General features: G+C 41.8%; 1 protein-coding gene across 3 annotated transcripts in view; it reads left to right on the top strand.

Moving 5' to 3' along the window:
• Positions 1 to 21,675, top strand: part of PINX1 (PIN2 (TERF1) interacting telomerase inhibitor 1) — an 82,102-nt gene extending 60,427 nt beyond the window's left edge. For all 3 annotated transcript variants that reach the window (XM_084624300.1, XM_084624299.1, XM_084624301.1), the window contains one exon: positions 19,105 to 21,675. In XM_084624300.1, coding sequence (XP_084480426.1) covers positions 19,105 to 19,716 — 612 coding nt within the window. In that variant the 3' untranslated portion in view covers positions 19,717 to 21,675. The remainder of the gene's footprint in view (positions 1 to 19,104) is intronic.
• Positions 21,676 to 22,151: the final 476 nt, after the last annotated feature.

Below are 22,151 nucleotides of genomic sequence, written 5' to 3'. Positions count from 1 at the left end.
AGGACTCACTTTTTTCCCCCTTATCCTTCAGCGTTAAATTCCAGGGTGAGTTTTCATTCTGCTCGGAACGTGTTACAGTGTAACCTCTTGAAAGGGAGCGAATCCCTTCTCGCACTGGAAGTAATTCAGGTTGCCTTGGTGTTGCAGTAGCAGCATTGTTGTATGACTAACGCTGTGACATGGGAAGACCCTGGTCTGGAAGGAAATTTTGAGAATGGATTTTAGGTGGTGTAATGTCAGTTTTAATGTGACCCATTTGCTGCATTTGTAACATGGATGGAAGCATCTGTAGGTACAGCATTTTTATTCGGAATAAAACCTAACAATTGCCCCGATTTACAGTGAGACATTGACCTTGTAGTAGTTAGTACTGCTTAAGGTTCAGTACTATAAACTTCACTTGAACACCAAGCAAATACCTGCCTTTTAGCAAAGACCTTCTTCACAGGGAAGAGATGGAATATCCCTGGGAAGCCAGTACAATGGTGATACAAATCTACATTACTAGTAAGCAGGGACAGTGTGACTAATTTTGCCAGCTGATAAATTTGGACTCCTTTTATCTACACTACAGAAATAAGTTTGTTTTGTACCTGTGTCCATGTGGATTAAGGGCCCTAATAGGAGTCCTGTTAATACTGTGTATCCCATTTTAGATTGCAAAGACATCTCTGTTATTTCAGGGCCAGGTGAGCTACCTGTGAGGGATGACGGGCCTTAAACCCAGGTCCTCAGGTCACCAGGCAGTTCTCAGACCGTGGCTGCCACCAGGCAGCTCACCCGAACCACTGGAGAAGGGGGCTAGCAAAGCTCTAGCTCACAAAGGGCCCCGCCCACAAAACTCCTGACTGGAGGGAGGAGTTCAGCTTCTCTGATTGGCTGGGACACACTACTTAAGCCAGAAAGAAACCCAGGAAGTTGTCCAAGCAACTAGGTAAATCCCTGGCTGGCAGCTGCTACAGATCCTGCCTACTTGACTGACTCCTGAACCCTGCCTTCCTGCCTGTTCTTCCTAATCCCAGGCCCCCATTCGTTCCTGGTTCTTGCTTTCCTGCCTCACTTCATCTCCCTGCTCCTATGCCCTACCCCAGAACTGACTCCGGCTTCGACTCCTGACTGTCTCCAGCTCTGACCTTTGGCTTGGCACCGGACTCTGACCCCTGGCTCCAGACTCTAACCATTAGGCTTGACCTCCCTTGCCCCAGTCCATACAGTGCCTGATTATGTTCTGAAATCTTACAATTCTAATTCTAAAATTATTTTTTCTGTACATTTCCAAAAGGGCTTTTAAAAAAATGGGTTACCATCCACATTATCATTTTTCAGATAAGAAATTCTGAGATGCAGAGAGAAGATATGACTTGGCCAAGGTCACACAGCTTGAAGAAGCTTATGTTTCTTGGTGTGAGCACTTATATTGCATAGAGCAATGTATCTGGGTTTTTTTTTCTTCTTTTTTAAGTCAGAGGTGCCGTTTGGCTTTCAAAGTATCCAGGACCTTAAATTCCATGCAAAATGATTTCTTTGAAAGGTCAGGAGCCCCACCCTGCAGCTTTTCTTGTGGCATTAAGTATGGGGTAATTGAAGGAGGAAATAAAAATGAGCTGGCACTGCTGAATCACTGCAGAGATCTAAATCTAAATGAATTGTCAGGTGTGTGGGCAAAGCACAACTCAGGAGATTTACACTGTCGTAGCTGACAGGGTGGGGCAAGGATGGCATGAGAGAGCTTCTACTATAAAGGAGGAGGGAGAGTAGGAAAGTTGACTGAAAGGATGGTAAAATGAAAGTAAAAATAGCTTTTAGTGGTGGTCTGGCTATTGAATCTAGACCTGGAAGGATATTGATAAATTGGAGAAGGTTCAGGGAAGAGCCTCAAGAATGATTAAAGAATTTGAAAATATGTCTTAGAGTGAAAGAACTTAGTCTATTTAGCTTAACAAAGAAAAAGTTAAGGGGTGACTTGATTACAGGCTGTAAGTGTCTATGTGGGGAACAGGTATTTGATAATGAGCTCTTCAGCGTAGCAGAGAAAGGTATAAGAGGATCCAATGACTGGAAGCTGAATCTAGACACATTCAGACTGGAAAGAAGGTGTAAATCTTTCGTGGTGAGAGTAACCGTTAGAACAATTTACCAAGGGTTGTGGTGGATTCTCTATCCCTGATAATTTTAAAATCAAGATTGGATGTCTTTCTGAAAGACCTGCTCTAGGAATTATTTTGGGGGAAGTTCTATGGCCTGGTGTTAGACAGGAGGGTCAAACTAGATGATTACAGTGTTCCATTCTGGCCCTGGAATCTACAAATCTATGGTAAAAACTAGAGTAGTCAAGTGATTAAAAAAATTAATTGCGTGGTTAATTGCACTGTTAATAATAGAATACTATTTATTTAAATATTTGTAGATGTTTTCTACGTTTTCAAATATATCGATTTCAATTATAATACAGAATACAAAGTGTCCAGTGATCACTTTATATTTATTTTTGATTATCATTATTTATACTGTAAAAAACAAAATAAATAGTATTTTCAATTCACCTCATACAGGTACTGTAGTGCAATTTCTTTATCATGAAAGCTAAATTTACAAATTTAGAATTATGTCCAAAAAAACCCTGCATTCAAAAATAAAACAATCTAAAATTTTAGAGCCTACAGGCCCACACAGTCCCATTTCTTGTTCAGCCAATCGCTCAGACAAACAAGTTTGTTTAAATTTGCAGGAGATAATGCTGCCCACTTCTTGTTCACAGTGTCACCTGAAAGCGAGAACTGGTGTTCTCATGGCACTGTTGTAGCCGGCGTCGCAAGGTATTTACATGCCAGATATGCTAAACATTCATATGCCCCTTCATGCTTCGGCCACCATTCCAGGGGACATGTTTCCATGCTGATGACATTCATTTTAAAAAAAATGCATTAATTAAATTTGTGACTGAACTTCTTGGGGAAGAATTATATGTCTCTGGCTCTGTTTTACCCGCATTCTGCCATATATTTCATGTTATAGTAGTCTCAGATGATGACTGAGCACATCTTGTTCGTTTTAAGAACACTTTCGCTGCAGATTTGACAATATGTGATTGCAGAGCCATTGGCCATTATCTTTGAAAACTCGTGGCGAACCGGGGAAGTCCCGGATGACTGGAAAAAGGCTAATGTAGTGCCAATCTTTAAAAAAGGGAAGAAGGAGGATCCAGGGAACTACAGGCCAGTCAGACTCACCTCAGTCCCTGGAAAAATCATGGAGCAGGTCCTCAAAGAATCAATCCTGAAGCACTTGCATGAGAGGAAAGTGATCAGGAACAGCCAGCATGGATTCACCAAGGGAAGGTCATGCCTGACTAATCTAATCGCCTTCTATGATGAGATTACTGGTTCTGTGGATGAAGGGAAAGCAGTGGATGTATTGTTTCTTGACTTTAGCAAAGCTTTTGACACGGTCTCCCACAGTATTCTTGTCAGCAAGTTAAGGAGGTATGGGCTGGATGAATGCACTATAAGGTGGGTAGAAAGCTGGCTAGATTGTCGGGCTCAATGGGTAGTGATCAACGGCTCCATGTCTAGTTGGCAGCCGGTATCAAGTGGAGTGCCCCAAGGGTCGGTCCTGGGGCCGGTTTTGTTCAATATCTTCATAAATGATCTGGAGGATGGTGTGGATTGCACTCTCCGCAAATTTGCGGATGATACTAAACTGGGAGGAGTGGTAGATACGCTGGAGGGGAGGGATAGGATACAGAAGGACCTAGACAAATTGGAGGATTGGGCCAAAAGAAATCTGATGAGGTTCAATAAGGATAAGTGCAGGGTCCTGCACTTAGGATGGAAGAATCCAATGCACCGCTACAGACTAGGGACCGAATGGCTAGGCAGCAGTTCTGCGGAAAAGGACCTAGGGGTGACAGTGGACGAGAAGCTGGATATGAGTCAGCAGTGTGCCCTTGTTGCCAAGAAGGCCAATGGCATTTTGGGATGTATAAGTAGGGGCATAGCGAGCAGATCGAGGGACGTGATCGTTCCCCTCTATTCAACATTGGTGAGGCCTCATCTGGAGTACTGTGTCCAGTTTTGGGCCCCACACTACAAGAAGGATGTGGATAAATTGGAGAGAGTCCAGCGAAGGGCAACAAAAATGATTAGGGGTCTAGAACACATGAGTTATGAGGAGAGGCTGAGGGAGCTGGGATTGTTTAGCCTACAGAAGAGAAGAATGAGGGGGGATTTGATAGCTGCTTTCAACTACCTGAAAGGGGGTTCCAAAGAGGATGGCTCTAGACTGTTCTCAATGGTAGCAGATGACAGAACGAGGAGTAATGGTCTCAAGTTGCAGTGGGGGAGGTTTAGATTGGATATTAGGAAAAACTTTTTCACTAAAAGGGTGGTGAAACACTGGAATGCGTTACCTAGGGAAGTGGTAGAATCTCCTTCCTTAGAGGTTTTTAAGGTCAGGCTTGACAAAGCCCTGGCTGGGATGATTTAACTGGGAATTGGTCCTGCTTCGAGCAGGGGGTTGGACTAGATGACCTTCAGGGGTCCCTTCCAACCCTGATATTCTATGATTCTGTGATATGCAAAGAAGGTACCAATGTGAGATTTCTAAAGCACTCGACCCAAGGTTTAAGAATCTGAATTGCCTTCCAAAATCTGAGAGGGATGAGGTGTCTTACAGAAGTCTTAAAAGAGCAACACTCCGAAGTAGAAACTACAGTACCAAACCACCAAAAAAGAAAATCAGCCTTCTGCTAGTGGCATCTGAGTCAGATGATGAAAATGAACATTCATCAGTCCGCACTGCTTTGGATTGTTATCGAGCAGAACTCATCAGCATGGACGCGTGTCCTCTGGAATGGTGGTTGAAGCATGAAGGGACATATGAATCTTTAGCATATCTGGCATATAAATACCTTGCGCCGCCGGCTACAACAATGTCATGAGAACACCGGTTCTCACTTTGTAAACAAGAAGTGGGCAGCATTATCTCCTGTAAATGTAAACAAACTTGTTTGTCTGAGCGATTGGCTGAACAAGGAGTAGGACTGAGTGGACTTGTAGGCTCTAGTTTTGCATTGTTTTTGAGTGCAGTTATGTAACAAAAAATCTATACATTTGTAAGTTGCACTGTCACGATAGAGATTGCACTACAGTACTTGTATGAGGTGAATTGAAAAATACTGTTTCTTTTGTTTATCATTTTTACAGTGCAAGTATTTGTAATAAAAAATAATATAAAGTGAGCAGTGTGCACTTTCTATTCTGTGTTGTAATTGAAATCTATATATTTGCAAATGTAGAAAACATCCAAAAATATTTAATTTCATTTGGTATTCTGTTTAACATTGTGATTAAAACTGCGATTAATCACGATTAATTTTTTAAATCACAATTGATTTTTTTGGAGTTAATCGTGTGAGTTAACTGTGATTAATCAACAGCCCTAATAAAAGCCCTTAATGTTGAGACTGGTAAGCTCCTCAGGGCAGGGTCAGTTTCCTTTTGCAGTGTTGCCAACCCCAACTGTTCAAAAATCATGAGATTGGCTTTAAAAGAATGAGATTATGTAAAAATAATAGATTTGTATCTGTCTTCTGCCTTTTGAGCCTTTAGCGCACATGGGGCCACATTTTGAAGCTTTCTCCACAGTCACAAGGGCTAGAAACTTACTTTTTCTTTAAGAATGAAGGCTGAAATCACATATCCACTCGACTCTAGGAGCTGGGACTTTAAGAAAAACCACAATTATGAGACTCATGATAAAATCATGAGAGTTGGCAACACTGCTTCTGTGAGTTCTCCACAATGCTAGCCACCCTGCTAGTGCTCAACATACAATAAAAAATGGTAGCTGTTTCTAACTAGCATCTGCTCTTCGGTCAGATCCTGCTTCTCTGTGAACTAGCTGGCTAGGCCGAATTACAGGGAGTCAAGTAAATTACTCAGTCTCTTATTGGAGAGTTAGCACCTTGACATATCCTGGCTCCCGTGTTTTTGCTCTAACTTGAGAACAAAGCTTCACCGATTCTTGACAGCTTCTACAGTTACATTGTTTCTTAACCACAGACGATAAAGCACTTGTGACAGATGAGATATTGGTTTTTCCTCCTGTTTCATCATGTCCTCACTCATAGAATCATAGAATATCAGGGTTGGAAGGGACCTCAGGAGGTCATCTAGTCCAACCCCCCTGCTCAAAGCAGGACCAATCCCCAACTAAATCACTCCTGACGTCTCCCTTCAAATCTTCACATCTTCCCTCGTGCTGCTGCTTATTCCTGAAACCGTTTAAGGACCTTACCAAGAGACATTGGATCATCCATACTGGTGTGCTTACATGGCACTTCTGCGTGTTGTAACTTGTATTGTTCTGTACCCACTCGTGGCTTTAGCTTGTGAGCTCTGTGCGGCAGGGATTACACTCTTTGTGAGGCACATTGGCTAGCTGTGCTCATGTGCATCTTAGTGCACTATATAAATTATAGTAATAAAATCCCAGTAGATCAATAAATCTATTTGGATTTATAGGCATTGGCATTTCCTCATCCTCTTCTGATCACTGTTACTAAATATATCTGCATTGCCATATGCCTTTGCAGACTTTAAAAAAAATGTAGAGTTTATCATTTTGAATTAGGTGAACTCTGGGAATGACAGTACCAAAGGGAAGTGAGGACTGGGGTAACTGCGAAGAAGGTACTAACCAAAACTTGTGTGAAGTGTTGCAGTTTTGAGAATAAGGCATGAGGAAGTGGAGCAGTTGTCAGCTGTCAAAAGTGAGCCCCTAGAAATGAATTTTGAAGTGGGTATTGAAGGCAGAAAGTGAGGACGCTTCGCCTTCTGGAAGAAGAAGGCTACCCTTGGCCTAAGGGCAGCCTGAAAAAAATTTTGAGGACTGCAAATAGGAGAGACCAAATGGATGAAATTCTGTGGTCTGTGCTATGTGGGAGATCAGATTTAAATGACTGTAATTGTCTCTTCTGTCTTTAAAATCTATGAGGATTGGACACAAGGGTGGAGGTTGGTAGAGACAGAGGTAGAAAAACAGGTAGGGGAAGAGTACAGGTATTTGATGCTGAAATAGCGAGCTGGTGAAGGGACTGAAGGTGTGATTTGCCAAATGGTGGGTGAGGCTGTTGCACAGATTGAAGTAGAAGGAAGTAAGAGCTGAGGAGGCTAGAAAGGAGAAGGGTACAATAATCTAGGTGAGAGAGAAGCAAGGAGAGAGCCAGGTTTTCAGCAATGGTGAGGGAAAAGGAGACTTTATGCTCTAGTGAAGGACAGTGGAAGGCAACAAAAATGCTTAGGGGGCTGGGGCACATGACTTACGAGGAGAGGCTGAGGGAACTGGGGTTATTTAGTCTGCAGAAGAGGAAAGTGAGGGGGCACTTGATAGCAGCCTTCAACTACCTGAAGGCCAGCGTTCTGCCTGTGGGACAGATGTCAACCCTTATCCATGAATCCCATCATCTTTCCTATCGGGGAATGACCCATGGAAACTATAGGTCTCAGCGTGCCAAGCTCCATCTTGCTCAGAGTGGGAAGGCTGCTCAGATCAAACTGGAGCATCGTTCATTAAGAGCTGTGATCTCTAAAGACCATCCCACCTCCCTCCTTGCTAATGTCCATAGCTGTAACCTCCTCTTGGCAAGTTGGCCATGCAGTTGACGGCTGGGAAAAGTCTGACATTGACCCTGGTTCAGGCTGTCACTAGAGAGCACTAGAAGCTGTTATTTCGAGGCAAGAACTACTGTCACCAGATCTGTAATCAGTACTGCAGTTTGCATTCCATTCCATCCCCCCACTGTCCCACTTTCTCTGAAACACCCAGCCCCTGAAATAATCTTCCTCCTAGTGTAATCCCTGAACAGACTGCCTCTTCCTTCCACTGCTCGCCCTAGGCACGCTCACCCTGGGCACACACTTTTTCTCCCTTACTCCGCTCTCTGCACCCTTCTCTCTACCTCCTCAATTCCCAGTTTCATGCCTTACTTCCCCTTCCTCTCCCCCCCGGCAGGGTCTAAACTCCTCTTTCTCAGCCTGACTGGGATTAAGTGGAAACACCGCACGGCTGCTTTGGGTCATGACTCCCAATCTCTCTCCTTTCAATACCATGGAGAGAGGCAGCACTAGAGGGAGTGGGAGCCATGCTCGGGAGCAACCAAGGAACCAGTGAGGCGGCTTCACTTTATCCCTAAAAGGCTGAAGAACTGGGAGGAGATATTCTATGGTAAGAGGGCTGGGAAGGGTTTTTTCCCTCCTCCCAGAGCGGGAGGTTTGGAGTCCTTTCTTTCAGGTCCAACAGCAGTTAGTTTGGCAGCCATTCACTAATGCCAAGTGTTCAGCATGGGCAGGACCTAGACCCTTGTGCACAGAGGTACTGGCCAGGTAGAGTTATTCCACACTACGAAGTATGTGGTCTCTGCAGAAAAGGTGTGACAATACTGTGCATTTCTGCCCCACATCTGTTGTTGTTTGTTGATTGATAATTTATAGTGCCCATACGTGTGCTGATTGCTTCAGAGAAAACAGATCCGTCCCTCAGAGAGCTTACAATCCAAGGGATTGTCATGACATGTGAGGGTATAACGTACACAAGGGACGGATTAAGGTAGGACACTGGTTAAGTGGTGGTTCAGCTGTGCATACATAAGTCTTGTTTTGTTTTGTTTTTTAAAAGTTTAAAGTGGTCACGTTTTGTAGGTGCTGGTGTGGAAACGTGTCTTTTGGAGGGATCAGAATCCTGTGAGGCCCGTGATTTGGTTGTCATTTTGGAAGGGTGCCCCAGGTATAAGGGGAAGCTTGCAGAAGGCGTGGAAACATTTATGAAAGAAGGCAAGAGGTGTCCCAGCTGATCTCTCTGGCAGAGTGCTTGGGATGGTCACCAGGAGACCGGGTCAGAAATGTAGACAGAGGATGTGTGATCTAAGTCCTTGAAAGCAAGAACAAGAAGATCACGTACAAAATGAATTCCAGCTCACAAGTGAATTTCCCAGGCCACACAGCATGTCTTTGTCAGAGCTGGGCCTGGAACCCTTTCTGCACTCGAACCCTTTCTGAAGACTCACTTCATCCAGGAGGCCCCCAACTGCGCCAAAAAAAAAAAAAAAAAAAAAAAAAGTAAGAATGCGTATGATTCTGTTTGGTATATACACTCAGTTCTCTGCACTCCCAGCACATCTTGTCTTTCTGTACCTCCTAGACTACAAACTCTCCTGGGTGGGGAGTACTTTGTGTTTCTGTTGCTTGCCCTGTCTGAGCACCTTGCTGCTCTCCTGATTGGCAGTCCTGTGCTGTAACCACAAGGATAGCCTTCTTGGCACCGTGCAAAGGAGAGGAACTAGTTAGCGATGATGGCTTGTTAAGCAGATATGTGACTAAAAGGTGACACAGACTTTCTTAACAGCTCCTCTGCTACCACTCACTGAAAAACAGGAAATGTCTGTATCCCCAGTGCAAGGGCTCTGACTTGATTCTAGTTATATGGATCAGCTCTGAAGCTAATTACCCCCTTACGGAGTAATTTCAACTGTGTATTTTCCTTCATAGAAAGACATTTTAAGGAAAAACCACTAGAGAATCAGGCAATACTGTTTTTATAATCCTCCAAGGAACTTTAATTCCTGATTTTACGTGACCAAAGAGGTACAAGTAAAGGTTCCCATAGGTCCATATTATTTTCAGATTTCAAAATACATGTGTTTTCCTCATCCTTTAGAAACCAAGCCCTGCTGCTGACACGGCTTCCTCTGCTAATCTTGGCCAGAAATCTTTTCCGTCTTTTGGGTATTTTCAAGTGCATTACGGCATCATTCCTCCCAACTGCTTATCTCAACAGAATCTCCCCATGCCCCCATCCTCTGATATCCTTGCTTGTGATTTGGCTACCCGAGTGCACTGCCGTGTGTCCCATCCAGTCCATGTAACTGGTGCCGTATCTGACCGTAGGGAGCAGACAGAAATCCTTCTCTTCAACCAACAGTTGAAGAGGGTTTGGTGTTCTAGAGTCTGACTAAAAGGATTAACAGTTATGTTGAAAACAGACACATTCCAGGTGCAGCTGAACAGTATCTGCAGAATCACATGCAGGTAACACAATTGCCCCTAGAAGCAGGGTCTGTTCTCAGTGCATCTTTAATTCCATGGGGGGATAAAGCGACATTATTGCAAACTTAAACATCAGGAAATGAAAAAGCTGAGGCTGCCTTATAATTCTGCCACTGTGGTATGGTCATCTTTAATTGTATAGTCACATATTTCCTAAATAATATATCCTCTGGTTTATCTGCAACACAAATTTGTGTGAACCTGCAGTACTATGTGTGCCAGTTAAACAGTTCCTGTAAGTCATTTATATGATAAGGACACAGACTTGGAGAAAACTCTACAGGTGAAATATTACAGCATAGTGAAAATGTATGCTTGGACTGTATAAGATAATTGTATGCTGTTCAAGGCAGGGGCCATGTCTTTCTATGCCTTTGTACAGCACATGTAACAATGAGATCTTTCATTCTGATTGGAGTCTCTGCATGCTACTGCAATACGAGTAATAAAGAATTCAGGGCTGTCTAGCCCTGACTAGAAGGCTATACTGTAGCATTGAAAATTAGCATTGAAGCATTGAAAATTGAGCTTACTGAGCTAAGGCTGCATGCTCATCCTTAACCCAGATATCTTTGGAACACTCAACCTTGCCAACTTAAGGCTGCATAAATGTAAGGTCTTGGTATTTACATAATACTTTCTACTTCTTCCCTTGGAGGATCTCAAAGCACTTTGCAAACATTTAATTAATGAAAAACTTACAACTCCCTTGTGAGTCAGTTAAGGATTTTTAGACCCGTTTTACAGCTGGATAGCCTGAAGCACAGATTGAGTAAGTGACTTCTTGTTCAAGACTGCACTGTGAGTCGATAGCAGAGCTAGGAATGGCGCATGGGAGACCTCGCCCTCCCTGTCCTGTGCTCTGATTACCAGACCATATTTCCTCTATTGTTATGCAAGGCGAGAACACACTGATTAGGACTTCTAAATAAGTCCCTTGGAAGAGGGAAGATGAGGTCACTGTTTGGATCTCTGTATTGTACGAGTAGAGGAATCCAAAGGGAAATATCTTCCTTAGCCTTGTTTATTAAATCTAACACACAGCTGTAATTTACAAGGAAATGAATAGGAAGAGGAATTTTGTGACCTCAGCTGTGAAGGTACAGTGGATTGGGATGTCACCAGAATGTGTAGGTGTCTTGCTTTCCTTTTCATAGCTTGGTTATTACTGTATGCAGTGCATTAATTTACCCTCTTTTTCTCTCTCCTTATACCCCAAACATTTTCCCCGTCATGTTATGTTACATGTTATCTCCTCCCACTGTGTTCACCTTTGGGTTTACATATCCTGCCCTGCTAGGCCACGATTTGCCTGCTACCAGTGTTCGTTTACACTGCAATACGTGCGGTTCTACTCTGAAAAGTGGTTCTATAAGAACAGCACTATGAGGTTCCATAAGAACTTTCTATGACACCATATCACGTTTGCTAAGTAAATATTCAAAAAATGTTTGTCCTAACTGCCAGTGCTGTTGGCCCAGCCTGAAAGTAAAGCGTGTCCTTTGTGGCTCTTATATCACCAGTAATTAAAATCTTTCTGGCCAAATTTTTATCTGGTGCACCTGTGCAACTCTGGAATCTTCAAATTCTCCCATGAGTTACGTCTGTGTTCAGTGGTGTTGAACAGGTGTAACTGAAGGCAAAATTTGGCTGTGCACTTGGAGTTTACTTACATTTCTATTATGAAGCATGAGCCAGATTAGAATCCAGCTCAGTCTCTGAGAGCTGTGTATGCTTTTTAGGACTGAGAAGAGTGATCAGCAATAAAAATGTATTATTTCTAAAATAAGAAAATAGAATTCTGGATACATAGGATTCACATTGTTGAGTAAGATGGCATCTTCCTGGTTTTAACTGAAACCCCATTTGAATTTAAAGAGAAATAAAAGCTGAAATTGTCTGTTTTCTGAGATCTTTGGCACAAGCTCTTGGCAGAAAGTTTAACACCCTTTTAACTGAAGTGCCTCATTTCTGAATTCAGGAGGAAAAAAGACTTAATAAATACAACAGCATATATACGATAAACGTGCAGGAGAGTGTCTAATGTCTTGGAATCCACATTTTGGACTGTTACTTAAAAACAAAGTAATTTTAGATTTATACAGTGAGACTTTTTATAATGAAGTGCTCTTTTGTTTTCTTGTCTAAAAACTGCTGTATAAGCAGGGAGTCGCTATAATAGGCAAAGACCTCTCTGGAAAAGATCCCTCGCCTTGTACACCGTAGCAGTCGTGGCAGCACCTCTTGTCACCCTCTCCATTTGCAGAGCTGAAGCAATTCTAGCAAAACTGGTTCCTCTCACTCCTGGCAGGAAACAGCTGCATCAAGGCTGGAAGTCTCAGATTCCTCCTTTCCCCTTCTTCTATAGGTTACTCCCGAACCCCTGTCCTTGTCTGCTTAGTCAGAACAGAGGGGTGGGAGAAGGAGATGATGCCTGTGGAATACAACATTTAGCATCTAACTGGTGGATAACACATTTTCTAAGCTGTCTAGCACAGTAGAATCTGCTTATAGTAAAGCTATAGTGGTTACAGTAACCAGAATGAACGTCCTTTTCAGACATGCTGCCACCATTCAGGATTCTAATTCTGCTTCACAATAAATGGAATTTTCACGCTTGAAGTTTACTTGTAAGTGGGTTCTACAGTTTAGGATTAATGTACATATGCCATTACATCCTGCTTCGGTCCTGCTTTGAGCAGGGGGTTGGACTAGATGACCTTCTGAGGTCCCTTCCAACCCTGATATTCTATGATTCTATGATCCTTGTAATGTAACATGAGGGTCCAAGAGGAAGTGAAGGAGAACAATGAATAGCAGAAAAGGAACAAAATATTAGGGAAAGAAAACACTGAAAGTTTGAGATCTCTTTCTTCTGGATAATAGGGTCTGTGGTATTCATGTGGATGGAATATATGGACCAAAGATGTTAGCATAACCCAGTTACTGTCTAACAGTAAATAGTGTTAAACATGGGAGAACTGGCTACAGAACTATGGGAACAGTTTTTAAAAAATATTGTGCTTAAACTAAAAACACCACTGTGCATTACTTGCTGTGTTGTCTGATTGGTCCCAATCCTGCAAACAATTATGCACATGCCTAGCTCAAGTGTCTGCAGTCTAAACCCCTGATCCTACAAGCCGCTCAGAGCAGAGACCTTGTCATCTTTAAGGTCTATAAAGTGCCATGCACATCTGTTTATTTGCTGTGCTTCTTTACATCAGCGTTGGACCTGGGGTCGAAAGACACTAGGCAGCCATGAGCTTTTTCTTGCCTGCCAAGTTTTACTCCCTCTAGGGGAGGGGTACAAACTCATATCTGCAATGAGGACCTAAAGTAGCAGTCATGAAACCAGATTCTATAAATCTGATTGGTACAGTTCCTCAAGAAGGAAATCACTTCTCCACTCTGACAGAGCAAAGATTCAGGAGGTAGGATTCATAGGTTTTTAAGGCCAGAAGGAATCATGTAATCTGACGTCCTGTAACACAGACCACAGATATACTCAGTAATTTCTGCACCAATCCCAATTTCTGTTATTTAGGAGATCATCTATTAAAAATAGGGCTGCCAAGCAATTAAAAAAATTAATTGCAATTAATTGCGTGATTAAAAAATTAACCATGCTCTTAAACAATAATAGAATATCATTTATTTAAATATTTGTGGATCCCAACAAGTGCGGACTGATGCGTGTTCATTTTCATCATCTGAGTCAGATGCCACCAGCATAAGGTTGATTTTCTTTTTTGGTGGTTTGGGTTCTGTAGTTTCCCCATCAGTGCTGCTCTTTTAAGACTTCTGAAAGCATGCTCCACACCTCATCCCTCTCAGATTTTTCACGGTACTTCAGATTCTTAAATCTTGGGTTGGGTGCTGTAAGTATCTTTTGAAATTTCACATTGGTACCTTCTTTGCATTCTGTCAAATCTGCAATGAAAATGTTCTTTAAAAGAACAATGTGATGGGTCATCATCTGAGATTACTTTAACACGAAATGTATTACAGAATGCAGATAAAACAGAGCAGGAGACGTACAATTCTCCCCCAAGGAGTTCAGTCACATTTAATTAACACATTATTTTTTTTAATGAGCGTCATCAGCATGGAAGCATGTCCTCTGCAATGGTGGCCAAAGCATGAAGGGGAATACGAATGTTTAGCATATCTGGCATGTAAATACCTTCCAATGCCTGCTATGAAAGTGCCATGCGAACGCTTGTTCTCACTTTCAGGTGACGTAAATAAGAAGCGGGCAACAATTCTCTCCTGTAAATGTAAACAAACATGTTTCTTCTAGTGATTGGCTGAACAAGAAGTAGGACTGAGTGGACTTGTAGGCACTAAAATTTTATGCTGTTTTGTGTTTGAGTGCAGTTATGTAACCAAAAAAAAAATCTACATTTGTAAGTTGCATTTTTATGATAGAGATCACAGTCTAGTACTTGTATGAGGTGAATTGAAAAATACTGTTTGTTTTGTTTATCATTTTTACAGTGCAAATATTTGTAATAAAAAAATATAAAGTGAGCATTGTCCACTTTGTATTGTGTGTTGTAATTGAAATCAATATATTTGATGTAGAAGAACATCCAAAAATATTTAATAAATGTCAATTGGTATTCTATTGTTTAACAGTGTGATTAAAACTGAGATTAATCATGATTAATTTTTTTGTTAATTGCATGTTAACTTCAATTAATCGACAGCCCTAAATAAAAATATGTTCAACCTTATTCTACTGTGCCATCCTCAGTGCCACTATACTTTTTATTCCATGCCATTCTGATAGTCATGGAAGTGACAACTCCTGTTAAGTCACATAACAGGGAAGCTGAGATGTGGGGAGATAAAGTGACTCGACCAAGGTGTCATAGTGAGTCAGTGGCAGAGGCTGAACTAGAATCCGGATTTTTCTGACTCCCGATCTTGTCTTTGAAGCATTAAGAACAGCTGTCTCTCCTGTTCAGAGTTCATGAATCTATTTGAACTCTCACAAGATCCACTGTTGCTTACATAGTAACCACTAGTTATTTTGTAGATGATTGATTTTGTTACTACCTCACTTTTCCTCCTAGAAACATGTGGGACCCAGTTTTTCTGTCTGGACTTCTGTGCTACTAACTCAGCTCTTACTCTCCTCTGCTGTTGTCAAGTTTCTGTGTCTCTTTTAACAACTGTCCCGTTCCCTACCAAAGGTGGCTGCATTTCAGCGGTGGGTGAAATATTTCCTATAAATAGTTGATAACTCACTTTGGGCTGAAAGGTGCTAGGTAAGTATAAGGTGACCTATGGGAAATCCTGACCCCACTGAAGTCAGTTGACCTTTTGCCACTGACTTCAGGGGATCCAGGATTTCACACTATAAGGTTGTTATTCTGCTAACCTATTACTGAAATCAGCTTTGTGGTTTTTTTTTAAAAAAAGTAAAAAATTTGAATATCAGTAAATGCTTAGCGCTTCAAAGTATGTTTCTTAGGATGCAAAATATTAAGTAATTCTGCATCTCACCTTTCTAGAGGTTGCAGAGAAGCCATGTGTATAGTTCTAGGATGTTTCCATGGTTTCTTAATCAGGTAAAACATAGAAGGGGAGGAGGAACATTTCTGGCACTTAACAGCCCTTCCAGATGATTTACGATTTTACATAAGCTTTCCCTAAACTGAAGGGGGCTTTTTAGGGTTGGCACCTTCTTCCCTGTCTCCATGCCCTGCTAGTTTTGTGTTCAGTGGCCCATGGTTATTAAAATTCTTATCAATACAGGAATTTCTGTGGAGTGTGCTTGTTTTCTGGGATCACAAATACCTTCTGAAGTTAACGGCTTAGCCAAAGAACAAGTTTGTGCCATATTTTTAAAAATAAATGGATACAGTTCAATTAATATTCACATTCAATTACAGTAATTAAATTGTCAGAATCAGAACTTGCCAAGGGAATTAACAAACCCTTTCCTGGTTTGCCCCAGGGTTATTGGCGCTCTGTCCCTGAGGACATTTTGTATATCAGCGAGGGCCAGTTTTGGCTAGTGTCCATTGCTGAGAACACTGGGAGACCGTTTGTCATTTTGTAGAGCAAGGTGTCAAAATCATCTTGCAGATAGATGGAAAAAGAAAGTGACCTGGTTAAATTTGCCTTACCAGGGCAGCTATTTTTGATCTGCACCAGTATTGCTTGGTAGGACTCAAATTGGAAGGTACCTTGTTAAAAAGACTGAGCTGTGCTAACAATCTAACAATTTATTTTGTGGATTCTGCCTTGTCAAACTTTTCCTGCCTCTTCCCCCATCAAATGTAGAAAAATTGTGAGGAGGTGGGGGGGGAGGAGCTTTAAATAACATTTCTTAATGACAGAGTCCTACTGTTGCATTAACTGTGCTCAAATTCCCCCTTTAAAACAAGGTGTATTCCTAGAGGAAAAAGTACCTAATTTTTTTAAGTGCCCACACAAACATTACTGGAATCTCAAGTGTAACGTTATTTTAGTTCCACTAGAATAACTCTCTTGAAAGCAGATATGAGGAAGTAGCCACTCTTGGTGCATCGCTAATGACACAAACCTGCAAATTCTTGCTCACACGGGTAAAGATTATGGACATGAGTAAAGACCTGTACCTGGAAATCCTCACTTAAAAACTTAGAAAACCCCACTCCAGCTAGCCAGTTAAATATCATACCCTAAAGAGGACTGAGACCACTCATGTATGCCACCAAACAATAACTACAATAGTTGAGATCAGTGGTTTTATATTCTCCCCATTCACTGCTGCCCTACACCCTGTGCAGCAGTTTAAATCGATGTGGCTATAAAATGCTAGCTACCATTCTGATTTGATTGCATTTTACACCCACTTTGCTCTGGTACAAGATAAGAACAGCCATACTGGGTCAGACCAACGGTCCAGCTAGCCTAGTATCCCTTCTTCTGACAATGGCCAATGCCAAGTGCTTCAGAGGGAATGAACAGAACAGGCAGTCATCCAGTGATCTATCCCCTACTGTCCACTCACAACTTCTGGCAGTCAGAGGCTATGGACACCCAGAGCATGGGGTTGCATCCATGACCATTTTGGCTAATAGCCATTGATGGACCTCTCCTCCAGGAACTTACTTAATTCTTTTTCTGAACCCCGTTATACTTTTGGCCTTCACAGCATCATCTGGCAATGAGTTCCACATGTTGACTGTGTGTTGTGTGAAGAAATACTTCAGTTTGTTTTAAATGGCTGCCTATTAATTTCTTTGGGTGGCCCCTGGTTCTCGTGTTATGTGAAGAAGTAAATAATACTTCCTTATTTACTTTGTCCACACCAGTTGTCATTTTATAGATCTATATTATATCGCCCCTTAGTTGTATCCTTTCCAAGATGAAAAATCCCAGTCTTTTTAATCTCTCCTCAGATGGAAGCTGTTCCATACCCTTAATCATATTTGTTGTCCTTCCCTGTATCTTTTCCAATTATAATATATCTTTTTTGAGATGGGGTGACCAGAACTGCCTGAAATATTCAATGTGTAGGTATGCTGTAGATTTATATAGTGGCATTATGATATTTACTGTCTTATTATCTCTCTCTTTCCTAATAATTCCCAACGTTAGGTTAGCTTTCTTGACTGCCACTGCACATTGAGTGGATGTTTTCAGAGAATTATCAACAATGACTCCAAGATCTCTTTCTTGTTTGTTTGTAAATAATGGACACCTTAACAAACTTTTTATTTTCAACCTAGTTTATTTCTATCGCTTTATGAAAAAGTTAATCCTTTTCTTAATCCCGTATGTCCATTACTCAACTCAGCGATTATTTGCTTCTTATTTTATATATATAGTCTAGACACAGTATCGCTTCTCAAACAATGCACGTGCAGAACTTCTGAGTTCAGCAGTGGTTCTTGGTGTGAAAGCCTTGCTAAATCTGGCCTATAATGGAGTTTGTTCTTTCTGATAGTTTTTCTGTGTGTATAATATATATTCTATTAAGGGAACCTTAAGGTTGCAAAGTCAAGCACTCAGAAGTTAAGAAATGCCAGAATTAAGGTTGCTTGAGCATTATTGAAAAATGTATTATTTTCCTTCAGCCTCGTTCTCAGAAACAGTGAGCCATTTTTGCTGAAATCTCCCCAGAATGGTCAGCCTGAGGCGGGCACATGGCATGGAAAATGTTAGCCTGGCAAAGTTAGAAAAAACAGAAAATGGTCCTTATAATGAGAAGTGTCAGGCAACCTTAATGAAATATCTTTAGTATGGTACTATGGTCAAATGGGAACACCTAGAGTGAAATGATATGAAACAGTTATGAAAGAACTTTTCAAATGATCACAGGTGTTAGATGAGATTTATTACCTCAATCTCCTCCTGCCAGTGCTGGAGTGCTCCCTACAACATATGTTCTAGTGCTTTAAGTATCTTCTGGGGATGTGGTTTCCACCTTTTCCCTTGGGAGACTATGCCACAGATTAATAGAGCTCACTCTATATTTTTTTCCTCACCACTTTGCATCTTGTGGAGACATATGTACCTGTGCAAAGTGGGTGTCATACACTCCTCTGATTTGGGAGCATTTAAAACATGCTTTGCATTTACATTGAGTAGGTGTAGATGACGGCATATGGAGCAAACCAATAAAGAATAACCAATAAAGGCCCCCCAAGTCTAAATTTTCCTTGCCTTAATTTTATCTTCTTATTCCTCAGTATACCCCCTTGTGTGATACCAGAATATTGGCAATGTTCACAAAAACTGTAGTATGTTCTCTCCTTTCTCTTGCCAGTTTAAGAGGGTTGGTTGGTTGGTTCCCTCTTCCCTTCACACTGCACTAATTGCTAGATCCTATTCCCACTGAAATCCATGAGACTTCTGCCATGACTTTCAGAGTAGGGTTTAGGGTTTGACCCTAGATACTTTTTCTTGTTTTCTCTCTTCAGATGTTGAAATGCAAAAAACCTTTAAATCCATATGCTGAAAATCTTTTCCCTGATCACCTTTAAATTATTTCCCCCAGGAGGACAACACCTGTGTGGATTCTCCAGAAGAGGATAGAAAAGAAGACCTTGGGATGCCCAATCCAGTGGACCATAGTAATACAGTGACCAGCACCATGACGGTGCAAGAGTATTTTGCCAAGCGCATGGCAAAACTGAAGAAATTCCAGAATGAACCAGAGAGTGAGTTAGCGGATCCTGGCACGACCACAGCTGAAGACTTAGAATCTTCACAAGGACTGAAAACCAAATCCAAAAAGAAAAAGAGTCAGAAAAATGCTGAGGCAGCAAACATGGACAGTTACGAAGAACCAAAGGTGAAACGCTCCAGAACAGCTGGCGCGTGGGAAGAAGAACTGGAGACCACAAACACTGAATACCAACCAGGGAAAAAGAAAAAGAAAGCTAAAGATCAACGCAAAGGTGAAGATGTCAGTTGTGATGGAAATTCTTATGTTTTCCCAGGGAGTGGAGAAATTTACCCTGGAACAGCTGATGGGGAAAATCTTGGTGAAGACGCCTCCGAGACAAAGCAAAAGAAACCATATAAGAAAAAACACAAAAAGCAGAAAAAAGAGGCAGCGGAGTATGTCGACGGGATGCAGAGGAAAAAGAAGAAACGTTTGCGTTAACTTAGCAGTGTCTTGGACTTCGGAACGAGTTAGACGTTGACATGTTGAATATGAAGCCTTCTGTGAATGCTAGCCAGACATCAAAATGTAGTTCATCCAATGTGTACGCTCTGTCTCTGTCAGTACTGAAACCTCAGACTCTTTAAACACAGCTCTCGTTAGCAGGGCGGGAATACATTGCCCCATCATAGGTGGGGGATGAAGCATGCTATTAACTGTTGTAGATAACAGTGCTGTGGGCTAGGCTTTCCCCAAGTCTACACAGCATGGCTTTGTGACAACAGTGCATAAATGGAGTTAGGCTCTGCTCACATAATCATCAGTTAGCCCTCCCGCACCCCTCCCACGGCCAGCAAGATCTATACTTTAGCACAATGGACCTGAATCTACTCTCACTTACACTGGTATCGTTTCACTGGTATCATTTCACACAGTTGCTAGCGTGAGAAAAGAACAGGACTGTGTTCTAGTTGTAAATGCCGACAGATCACTGCCCACTACCCTGTCCACTGACCTCTTCCCAGCCTTGCAAAAATTTAATTGTTGCAATTTTTTTATCATCCCCGTTTTCTTCTGTGCCAGTGCAGTTGCCTTCTGTGAGTCTGAGCAAGTACCACGTAGCCGTGTAAACCTTCTCATTGATTTCCTTTCGTAGCTAAAATGAATTTTGCTTCCTCTTAAAATGCCTGCTCTAATTAAAGGATTATGCCCATGTGTCAGTGCAGGAGAATGGAACGAAACAGTTCCTTTTGTTCCCTAGCCGGTAGTTAACTATTGCGGGGTAGGTATTCTGTTGTTACGGAGCTGCACAGGAATTCTTTTTGGTAGCCTCGTCCGTGTAGCCTAACTTTGACTTTCAGGCCAGAACTCTGGTCTTTATGTTGACCCATTCGGTGTTCAGAATGTCACACTTGAGGAGCTTTGCATGCGGCATACCTGTGAGCAAAACAATTTAAACAAATGTAGCTGTTCGTGTGCATTGAGGGAAGGAGTTGCCATTTGTACAAGGAAAACCTAATTGAGGAGTACAATTTAGCAATTTAAATGTATTTTTAAAAATCGGCTGTACATTTTAAAATGGAGGACCGCGTGTGCTGGGACGCATGGCTCCCGCGGAGGAGTTTTGTATACAAGCGTAGATGTGGAGGACCAGATTCTGGCGCACTTACTCAGAGTGGTAGCATCACCACGAGATACTGGAGTAAGTGTGGCAGAATCAGGGCCTAAAGAAGCATTTGCCCTTGGACCCTTTTACAAACCCTGAGCCTGATTCTGATTTCATTTACACCAGGGAGGAACTCCATTGAAGTCAGGAGAGTTACTCTGGATTTAAATCAGTGTAACCATATAGAGCTTGGCTTTTAATATTGTTTTATTACAGCTGTGCATTTGACTCTGGGCCAGAGTCTCTTTATTTCACCACTGTAATTTGGAGCAACTCCACTGGCCTTGTCCTGACAGATAAAAAGGGAGGGTTTGTGTTTTTTTAATTGTGTTAGCGTAATGTGATTGAAAACCCCACTAAGATGCAGGCTAACAAGTATGAACCTGCATTAGCTGGCCGTGCTGTAGCCTGAGAGAAGCCTACGCTACAACACGGCCCATTAACATTGCTTCAGACCTGTTAACCTTCATCTCAATGGGCCTTTGCAATTGTATCAAGTTAACACCAATGAAAAATGCAGCCTCTTTGCCCATCCGGATGCAGCCATTTCCTGCTGAGGGATTACTCCAGATTTACATCAGTGTAACAGCAGATTTTGGACTAATCTACATTCAACGGTGTACTGTTTGGCTTTTAATCCCTGTAACATTTACTTTTCAATGCAGTGCAAATAATGGCCATCATGATGCTGCTTTGGCTGGTGCTGCTACATGGCTTTTTTTAAGCAACATGTCACTTACAGTGTGTGTGTCTACTACAGAACTCGAAATAAACTGCAGACCTGAGGCAGAAAAGTGTCGTTTTTCTTCAGTGAAAGGGGCCAGCTAAACACGCAGTGGTTTGCAGTGTGAATGTTGTAAGTGGTGTGGGTCTGCTTCTGAGCAGCAAAGCAGAGTGGCACAGGCAATTTATTGCTCCCACTAGGAGTGCTGCCTATTGAGGGCCAAAATCTGACCTTTGACCTTGATTTTTAACCCTGCATTGGCTGAGTGGTGTTGCCTTCATTGGGGATGAATTAAAACTCAGATGCTATTAAATGAATAGATTTTTTTTTCCCCAATTAACTTTGATCTTTTGTTTGTTCTCTCTATTGGACTTCACTGAGTTTCTAAATGCTAACTTTTCTGGAGGCACAAAAGGCCAGATTCCAGTCTCAGTCAAAACAAGTGTAAAATCAGGAGTAGCTTCTTTTTAAGGCAATGAATTTGCAGCAGTTAAATATAATGTAACTGAGATTAAAATGAAAAGGAGTACTTGTGACACCTTAAAG

The sequence above is a fragment of the Lepidochelys olivacea genome, assembly GCF_965140295.1.
Source record: "Lepidochelys olivacea isolate rLepOli2 genome assembly, chromosome: 3".
In the NCBI taxonomy this organism is placed as follows: domain Eukaryota; kingdom Metazoa; phylum Chordata; order Testudines; family Cheloniidae; genus Lepidochelys; species Lepidochelys olivacea.
Note: the sequence above shows the minus strand (reverse complement) of the source record. Positions and strands in the feature narration are given on the sequence as shown.